Source organism: Lethenteron reissneri, chromosome 10, assembly GCF_015708825.2.
Source record: "Lethenteron reissneri isolate LAM-NWPU_2019-01 chromosome 10, ASM1570882v1, whole genome shotgun sequence".
In the NCBI taxonomy this organism is placed as follows: domain Eukaryota; kingdom Metazoa; phylum Chordata; class Hyperoartia; order Petromyzontiformes; family Petromyzontidae; genus Lethenteron; species Lethenteron reissneri.
This window is the reverse complement of record NC_083788.1, coordinates 6,809,368-6,819,196: the sequence shown is the minus strand read 5'-3', so window position 1 is coordinate 6,819,196 and position 9,829 is coordinate 6,809,368. Positions and strand designations below refer to the sequence as shown.

Sequence of the window (9,829 nt, the reverse complement as noted above, 5' to 3'; positions counted from 1 at the left end):
AACGCTTGACAAGTCATATTTTACTCACTACTTGACAGAATGAAACATAACCGAAAGGATTGTGGTTAAGATGAATATAAAATTAATATTAAACGGAAAGCACGGGTTTATGCTGTAATTCATGTGAATTAACTCCTTTATATTTCTGCAGGAAAAAAGCAGACGTGTGGAGGATGTTGAACACAGTACTGCATAATTACAGCAATGTTCTTCATTTACCAGAATTTAACCAAGAGAGGCTTACTCTTAGGTTTTTTCGGTAAAGTCACGTAGGTAAAAATAAAATAGAATAGAAATAAAATAGATTACGTTTCGGAGGCAACACGTCGTGATCTATTATTTTATTTCTATTACTTTTATTAATTTATTTTAAATTTTTATTTTAACCTACGTGACTTTACCGAAAAAACCTAAGAGTGTGAATCCTTGCAGTCACAAAAGCTTCAAATCTAGAATCAAGAGAGGCTCAACAAGTCCCAGGCTCTTCATGGAACAATGACAATGTTTCCTGATGGAAATATGTTGAGAATAAAAAAAACACAATCAGAACTCGCAAGCATATTGAAAAAAAAGTATCGTCTTATTTTCATCCATTAATTGAATAATGTACAGCACCTTTGTCAATTCACCGCGAGATGAAGCCCTCCCAAGGCTGCGTCAGTCACGGGGGTTGTACTTCACATGGTGAAGTATGATCAATGCTGGTTGGCAAAGTTGACGGGATGCTCAGGACCAGCTTAGATATCACTAATCACGGATGTTAGCCAAGGCCAGGAATAAAACTCAGGTCACAAGCTTCATTGTGCAGTGTGCTATGCCACCACTCCAAACCTAACATTAACTTGTATTGCTCAAGATGAAAAGGTGCAGCACTGCAATTACTTGCTCATGTTACTGCTGGAGCAAGGGACTCCACTCGAAGAGCTCTGGAGAGGCCCTTTACAGGTTATTTTGGCCTACTCTTCCACGATGGCCACACACAGAATTTGCAGCGTGACTGTGGTGTACCGAGCCACACTGCTGGGTAGACAGAGGCAGGGGGGTAGGGGGCAGATTTATGAAAATTGACTCATGTTCAAACTGCCGCACCGGGAGATCAATAAAAACTTAGGAAACATTCCACTACATCCACAAATGCCGAAACATCTTCCAGTGCTCCGAGGGTTTGGGGAAGATGTGCGTGAGCGTGTTCGTGCATTTATATGTAACGAAAACACACGCGGGCTCAATTGTAGTAGGGATTGTAGGTGACCCAGTGGGCCGTCTCCTTCTGGGCCGAGCTGTGAGAGGTGAACAGGGACTTGTACGTCTCCGAGCAGGGCTTTGCGTCTTTCTTGGCCGTCTTTGTGTCCTCAGCTCCCACCGCTCGCTTTCCCTCCCGTCCTTGCTTGCCGACAGGCATCTTGCCATTCTTCACCTCCCCTGCGGGGCCCGCCGCCAATTTCTCCTCTGTGGTGCCGACCTTCTCCTCTGTAGGGCCAACTTTATCTTCTGTGGGGCCAACTTTCTCCACTGAAAGGTGGGTCTCCTCCACAGTAGGGCCAACCTTCTCCACGGGGAGGCGTGCAACCTTCTCCGCCCTGAGCCCCACCTCCTCCACCGCAGGACTTGCTGCCACGGGCCAAGGTCTCTTAAAGACATGAGCGGATGTGCCTGGCTCTGTAACACACGCACGCGTACACAAGGACGACCCAAAGTTAACCACCCAGTCAGATTGTCAGAGAGAGAGAGAGCGAGTGCCTCTAAACACATTCCTGCGGAGGGAGCTGGTAGGACCGTTGGGTTGCTCGGTCAATGACCAGGGTCAACGGCGGCGTGGTGTATTCCGCAAATATGGCCGACTGTGAGGGCGGGCACAAGCCGGCGTGAGTAGGTTAAACGTTGAGTTTTATAAGGGCACCACGGGGTGACCAGCCCCTCCCCACCCAGCACCACCCCACCCAGCCCCACCCTCCCCATCCAGCCCCTCCCCACCCTCCCCTCTACACCCAGCCCCACCCCTCCCATTTTTGGGTGCACGACGGACGGACACAATAATCCCCTGTGGGCTGGTGTAACCAGGAGGTTCCTACCAGTAAAACGTGATGTGCTAGGCAGTCTCAGTTAAAACGGTACTTGCCTATACATATCTGGCAGCATTGTCTCACCAGCTTTGTTTCCAGCAAGCCTAACTGATGCTGTGACACAATGTCAAACCGATCCAGAGTTTGCTTGTGTTATACCAATGCTGTTGAAAAATGCACTACTAGAAGGCCGTGTAATCTGATGGGATGTATAAATTAATTTGTTTTAGTGGAGACAAATACGGGAAACAGGCATATCAAATAACTAATTACGTGAATTATATTCACCATAACAATTCTCATCATTGTATCCAGTTTCGTACTGTATATTACAGTACTGTTGCATTGGAGTGTGCCTTTCAGAATTGGCTTGTGATTTTCAGTAGTTTGTATGTATTTAAAACTTATTTCACACCACATGTAGCCAACCGTACTAATTTCAAGCAACATGAAAAGCAATATATTACAAACTATTAATAGGTTAAATTAAGTTGTGGAAAAAAATTAGGATTTTGTAAAGGAAAAGGAATATACCAGGAGAACCCACAACTGGCTTAGCCCAGTAATTTGAGGATGTACTTTTCTAAACAGCGATCACACGTGTCTGAGCAAGTGTACCTTCGAGGGCTTTAGTGCTCTGTGAGCCATTGGATTTCACCCTCTTCAGTTTCTGCAGAAACAGATGGGGATATCACAACAATTATCTCGGAACACACACGCAATTTTTGACTCAAATCTAAAAACATCCCATTTGACTTCAGATTTGTATCTCGATCCTAGCGCTGGTGCTGAGTACTGGTACCACTGCAGGTGACGAAGATGCTGATGATGTCGGTGGAGGTGGTTATGCTGCTGCTAGTGGTGATGTTGATATTTCTGGTGATTAAAGTGGTGGTACTGTTCATATGTTAATGCCCATCCTCCTGTTGCTGCTGCTGATGGAGGTGATGGTGCTGATGATCATGACAGTAGTGGTGCTGCTTATCATGTTGATGCGGATGCTACTGCTGTTGGTCATGACACTGGGATTCGCTGCTGATACCGGTGATGCTGAAGGTAGTTGTGCTAGAGGTACTCGTGATCAATGGTGGTAGTGCTGATATTCATGACGCTATTGATAATGCAGGTGGTGTTGCTGGTGTTGCTGATGGTACTGGTGCTGGTGGTGCTGGCGTCACCGCCGTGCCTACCCGCTCAATCTTGGCACGTTCTCTACGCTCGAGCATGCGCTCCCTCAGCTGCTTCATCTCCTCTGCGGAGCTGTTCAGCACCACAACATCGTCGTCCTGAAATGTCACGCCACACTGACCATAGCACACCTCATTACGACTATATCATCGTGTTAGCCCTCTCTGCTGTCCTCGTGTTGCACGTGCGTGCCATCGTGCGTGTGTCTCCTTGAGCTCAGCGGTGGGGAACCGTTTGCTTCCCAAGGGCGAAAAAATTACTTCAGCGGGCAACCACACATTAACACATTAATTTAGTGATTGAGCAGTGTTAAAATTAGCAAACAGTTTTGTTGCCAGCTTGAAAATATTTCCCTCTAGTACCCGATTAGTGCAGCTCAGATGCTTGTAACGACGTGCTATTATCATTTGCAGGCCGTAATCATTTGGCTGCGGGCCGAGTGAAGGGTGGTCCTGCGCGATAGGTTCTCCACCACTGCCTTAAAACTCTGTGTCCAAGCGCAGGCCCATGGTGTTGCGTTACCTTGAGGCAGGCGTTGGACTTTATCTCCTTGAGAGCTCGCTCGGAGAAAGTGCAGCCACATCCCCGAATGAACACAAAACTGCAGGTATACCAACACAATTCACACAATGGATTGTCACTCAGTTGAAAAGCAAAGGATCACACTGAATGACAAAAACACATGCCTTATAGACTGTTTGGGGTAAGTGCTGTTAGAGAGCACCTATTCGGGCCGACATGGCACACGAGAGATTGTTGCGGCCAGGACCATGCCCTTCTGTCTGTCTCCCAAGGTCTCACGTTTTACACAATCCACTATATACCCTGTGAAGGCTAAGTCACCTTCACCATCATATATTATTTACACAAGACCTCCCAGGTAGTATAGCTGGACCTAGGGGAGGCCCACAACCGACTCAGTCTACACAACAATGACTCATTCCTGGCAGCGGTTTCAGCCTCACCACCTCTACATAACAAAAGGCTCAGTCCCATTTACACGCACCTTTACAACTCTTGGACCCTCCGAGTTCAACGAGTCTACACAACAAAGGCTCATTCCTAACAGCGTGCTTCAGCCGCACCGAACCTCACAATAATAATATCCAGGGCCTACCTTGGCTCCTCCCACCCTCAACCAGTATATATATATATATATACACAAGGACTGTTTTCTTGGAATTTCTCCTACGTGATACAGCTATCGTGCTGTGACGGTTCCACCTGAAGACGGAAGCTTGTGTTGCCTCCTAAACGTCGTGATTTTTATTTTATTTTTATTTTACTTTTATTAATTTGAATTTTTTACCTACGTGACTTTACCGAAACAACCTAAGAGTACGACGCAGGTTGCTGGGTTAATAACTCAGTGCAATGCCCATCATGTCACTGCTCCTTTAGACTCACACACATAAACATGATACTATGGCTCCTGTTGCCATCTGCTGTTAACAGTGGTCACTTTGCCATGATCACGTTCCTATTGCTGCTGTTGTAGATATTGCTGCTGCTGTAGCTATTGTTGTAGCTACTGATGTAGATACTGCTTCTGACACTGCTACTACCGCCGCTGCTATTATTGCTGCTGCTGTGGTTGTGGCACTGACCGGTGGCGCCCGTTCATTTCAAGGCCGATGAGGGGGCAGCAGAAACGTGGGGCGGGAATGTTGGTGGTCTGGCCGCCCTTGCTGTGTGCATGCTCGCCCTGCCACAGCGTGTTCTCCGTCAGGCGCAACTCGGTCAAGTCCTGCAAAGACGTGGGGAAACACGGAGACAAGCAACACAAACCCATAAAACGCCATACAAATGGGGGATATGTGGACATGGTTGGGGCCCACATGAGAACACATGGGGACACATTTCAATAATGCCCCAAACACAAAGGGACAAGTGTAGACATTTTTGATTTAAAGCTTTCGTGACTGCAGGGATTCATATTCTTGGTTCTTTCGGTAAAGTCACGTAGAAGGGAAATAATAAGATAATATTAATATAAAACAATAACAAAATAAATGATTTTTTTTTTATATTTATATTATCATTTTATTATTTCCCTTCTACGTGACTTTACCGAAAGAACCAAGAAGAAGTGTAGACATGCCCAGGGACACACGTGGGCACACAGCCACAGCAGGTCATGACGTGCAACACGCATGTGCGTACCTTGAGGGTGCGGATGTGAGCAGAAGCCTCCACAGCTACTTTCTCCGAATTCTTCTCCAGCAAAAACTCGATGACGGCATCCTTGTTATACAGCCTGCACACAAGGATCCCCAAAACACCTTGAATAGACTAATCGGGCAAGTACTTATGTACTTAACCTCCTACGCATTTCACAAGTAGTGCTAATCACATATCTGCATTTCCCATAAATGTGCTAAATTCCTCTTGATATGCAGATTATTTTGTCAAGACGCTCTTCGCCCCTCCATCCAGCATAAATAGTCGCTCCAAGCCTGGAGCGTGCTATTCAGACTCTGTCTACTTGACGGACCTGTTCTCCACCTGAGGACGGCTGCTTGCGTTGTGGCCGAAACGTCGTGAGAATTATTTTATGTTTTATTTTTATTATTGTATTACTTCCCTTCTACGTGACTTTACCGAAAAAACCAAGAAGATGAATCCCTGCAGTCACGAAAGCTTTAAATCGAAATATAAATGTTGTTTAGATGCATATGCCCATACACTGACAAGTGTACGTACACACACACACGTCAGACTGTTTTGTGTTCTCCACTCTTCTGGCTCCCTTACTCTCTGCTTCCCTTTGCTCCCCTCCTCCCCTCCTGCTCACCTGCCGAGTTCACAGGCCACTATAGGCGGACGAAGTGGCTGCTGACTCAGCGCGCAATAAAACCAGCGTGCCGCCAGGTCCGCATCCTTGTCACTCTGCACAACAGAAGACAAGTACGTACACACACGCACGCACGCAGGTACAAACGTGTAAATACATCTGCATAACATTCCTCCACTAATTGTAATATTCTATCTTCATCACTTTAAGAATGGTCTCCTCTGTATTCATTGTTTATGAACAGAATTCTGAACAAAACGATGGCACATTTTGAGGGCAACAAACCGCAGAGCCGAGTATGGTTTAATAAAGGGGTCTCTCGCATTGACGACATACAGACTATCAAATTCTGGAAAAAATTAATTAATATCAAATAGCATTATATGTAGCTTTTGCAGACAATAAAAAAGGCACTTGATTGAGTGCATAAAGATACAATATTGTTAGAAGAGAATTTAAAGACATTTGATCGGGCAGTTATAACATTAATAGTTATTTATTTACCCAAGAAAGTCCAGATTTCCTGCATTTACGAAAGTTTTAAGTCCTACATTGGGATGTTTGGCCAGCACCAATGACATTGTTTTTTTTGCGATGGGGGCAGACACGAAGGAAACTGGCGCAGAACAGGGGAGAACAAAAAACAATAACAAAAAAATATTTATTTATTTTACAAGGTAGGTCAACTTGAGCTATATATTTATTTTTTAGAAGTGTCCTGGCCACAAATGATAGTTCAATGAAGCTGCTTTTTGCGTGGAAATTCATAGCAGCCAAATACTCTAAACGGATGTTTATAAATATGGAGGGTAAAACCAGAGGCGGGGAAAAATCCACGTAACCAAGGGGAGAACATGTAAACTCCAAATAAACAGGCGTCAGGGTGGCGATCGAACCCATGTCCCTGCATCCTAGGCGAAGGGAGTTAACATTCTAGATTTGAAGCTTTCGTGACTGCAAGGATTCATATTCTTAGGTTTTTTTCGGTAAAGTCACGTAGGTAAAACATTAAAATTAATAAAAGTAAAATATTTTTTTTTTACTTGATACAGCTGTCGTGGCTGTGACGGTTCCACCTGAAGACGGAAGCTTGTGTTGCCTCGGAAACGTCGTGATTTTTATTTTTATTTTATTTTACTTTTATTAATTTTTATGTTTTACCTACGTGACTTTACCGAAAAAACCTAAGAATATGGGAGGTAACATCTCGCCACTGTCGTGCCTCGTACCAAACACATAGAAGTGCCCAAGTTGTGCCACAAGTGTTACCACTATGCCATCGTGACAGCCTCATGAGACGGGTGAGCCATGGATTCAGACACCAGTGAGGAGAGTCATCATCGGGAGTAATCCCACTCCCTACCTGTGCCTTCTTCTTAGGCCCCTTCACCAGCTCGTGTCTCTTGGGAATGGTTCCTCCATCGCATCCCATCGTGACTTTTCACTCCGTGGCAGCAGCCAAAGGCAAACTAATCGCCCTCGTCCTAAATTCCTGTGAATCGGTGCGTTGATTAAATGGATCATACCGTATAAAGTTTATACATCATTTGATACGTACATGGTTTTCAAAGATTTAAGTTAGAAAAATTAGTCTGGCAAGAGCGGTGGCGCAGTGATTAGCATAACGCATAACGAAACTGATAACCCGAGCGCAATTTATGGCCATGGCTGGCGTCAGTGGCGATTAGGACTCGGCAAGGTAAGGTAAAAACAACGAGCCTACCTTTACTCTACCTTTTACCTTACAATACAATCACTCTACCCTACCTTTTACCCTTTAGCAGGTAAGGTAATAAGTATAACCCGTAAAAACAAAGTTTTTCACTCTAAATCCTTTATATGCGTGGCGGCTAGAGTCCTCTCGTCCTCTGGCTTGAGATGGCTGCCACCTATGGGTCAGATGATTGTCTGCAGTATTAAACAATTAGTAATTAAATATTTAATGTTTTCCCTAAACAGTGTAAAATTTTGGAAACTTTTTTTTCACGAACATTAATTGTCTCGCACAACGAGTCTGTGTGCAAAATGTCAGCTCGATTGGATCACGGGAAGTGGGTTAAAAAACGACCGAAAGGTTTGCACGGTCGTAAGCAAGCAAGCAAGCACGCAAGCAAGCAAGCAAGCGAACTTAATATAAAGGATTTAAAAACCAACTAGACTACCTTTACCCTACCTTTCACCCTTACCCCATACAAATTACCCGATTACAGGGAAATTACTGGGATACTACATGTGAAAAAGGTTTATAACGGTAAATGCTGGGTAGAGCGCTTTATGCATATAGAATACTCTCGATTATTCCAATTTTACACGCTTGTTGTTGTTGTCGTTGTATCCTCAAATCTTGTAACTCAATTTTAATCCACTTCCCAATGTGGTATCGACTGCAAACTTGGTATACTCATGTCATACTGATGACAATACTATATTATATCATAAAAAATAAAATGTATTTTTAAACATTCTTTTTTTATGTTATGTTTCGGCTTGGGTCTAATTGTCCACCGTCAACTGACGTTGGCTGTAATTGGCCACGGCCCCTTACGTTATGGAAAGCCTCGGGACCACTTCCTGGAGTCGTGGAGTTCTGCCATTACTCGTACATTTCATAAAAGCGTGTTTTTAATAAAGTATTTTAAAAAATTACTTATTAAATGGAGGCCACGGACTGCGCCACGGAGCTTGTAGCGGTAAACAAGGCACCGTATTTACCGGGTAATTCTTCCGAGCTACCTTTACCCTACCTTTTACCTTACCCCTTGGCATGTCGACACCTTTACCTTTAAGGGTAAATTACCTTACCTTGCCGTGGCCTAAGTGGCGAGTGATACGAGAAGATATCCCAAGGCGCCACCAACTGCTCCCCAACCCTTTCAATAACCCGCACTGATCGTGAATTATAGTCAAACAACCCCCGTAACCTACACAACGTAAAACAGCCTGAATCCAGCAGTGGTTTACCAGAAGGGATGTGAATGTGTATATAAACAAAACGCAGTAAGCGTTACAGAATTTAAATGTACACTGCGCAGTGTAAACACAAACCTCCTGACTACACAATCGAGCAAAATGAGCCACGCGCTCATCTGCGTTGGTCACCCTGAGGCAGTGGTGGAAATTCCACGTTTCCATGACGGAAGCAAGTTTGTGTGTATGACAACCACTGTTGGTTGACTCCCTAAAGTGTGAATTGTAACACAGTCACGGGACGCCAATGATGTGGCCTATAAGAGCTTATTTGGCCCTTTAAGATTCAATGATTACAATATATTTACTCTATCTACTCTTGAGCGATGGTAGGCTAGCGCGGCGATACAATAGAACGTATGAACACCACAGTTATAATGTTATCACAGACTTTAATTATGTAACTCTCGTGTTTTTAGTGTAATTTTCCCAGTTTACCGAAACGCCTCGCCTAGCGTGCAGGCCTAACGCCAAGTCTAACGCCAATAAAACAAAGTTTAGATTTAAAAGTTCAGTCTTAGTCTACACGTTCCCAACAACGTATTCCAATCTACAACCGTGTTATTTAAAAAGGGACTGTGCTCGTTTTTAAAATACGAGTTTAACTGCTGCGCGTACACAGGAAATCTGCGTACTTACCAACAATGGCAACCCTCTTCCTCTTCCGGAAGATTCCACCGCTTCTGTTTTCCCAACTGAACACGCGGAAGATATTAATCGCGTTGTCTTCCAGGTTCGGAAGAGCCTCACCGAGTCTTCTGGAAGATTCCACCGCTTCTGGTTTCCCAACTGAACGGACGGAAGACGTTCATCGCAT

At 44.5% G+C, this 9,829-nt stretch overlaps 1 protein-coding gene across 1 annotated transcript; it reads right to left on the bottom strand.

Annotated features, from left to right (window-relative positions):
* RTF2 (replication termination factor 2) lies at nucleotides 1-9,829 on the bottom strand. Its single transcript, XM_061549348.1, has 9 exons — nucleotides 9,652-9,829; nucleotides 7,409-7,537; nucleotides 6,046-6,140; nucleotides 5,415-5,508; nucleotides 4,859-4,998; nucleotides 3,774-3,852; nucleotides 3,254-3,367; nucleotides 2,682-2,733; nucleotides 1-1,659 (listed from the first exon to the last, which is right to left on the bottom strand). Exons 2-9 carry the CDS (start codon nucleotides 7,475-7,477, stop codon nucleotides 1,226-1,228), a joined length of 1,077 nt encoding a protein of 358 aa, XP_061405332.1. The 5' UTR covers nucleotides 7,478-7,537; nucleotides 9,652-9,829; the 3' UTR covers nucleotides 1-1,225.

What these genes read in the sequence shown, in the direction of transcription:
- RTF2 (XM_061549348.1), bottom strand. Translation starts at nt 7,477, where the DNA reads ATGGGATGCGATGGAGGAACCATTCCCAAGAGACACGAGCTGGTGAAG. An exon ending in CTCACATCCGCACCCTCAAG is followed by an intron (nt 4,999 to 5,414) that starts GTACGCACATGC and finishes ACGTCTTTGCAG; the next exon opens with GACTTGACCGAGTTGCGCCT. An exon ending in AACGTGCCAAGATTGAGCGG is followed by an intron (nt 2,734 to 3,253) that starts GTAGGCACGGCG and finishes CTGTTTCTGCAG; the next exon opens with AAACTGAAGAGGGTGAAATC.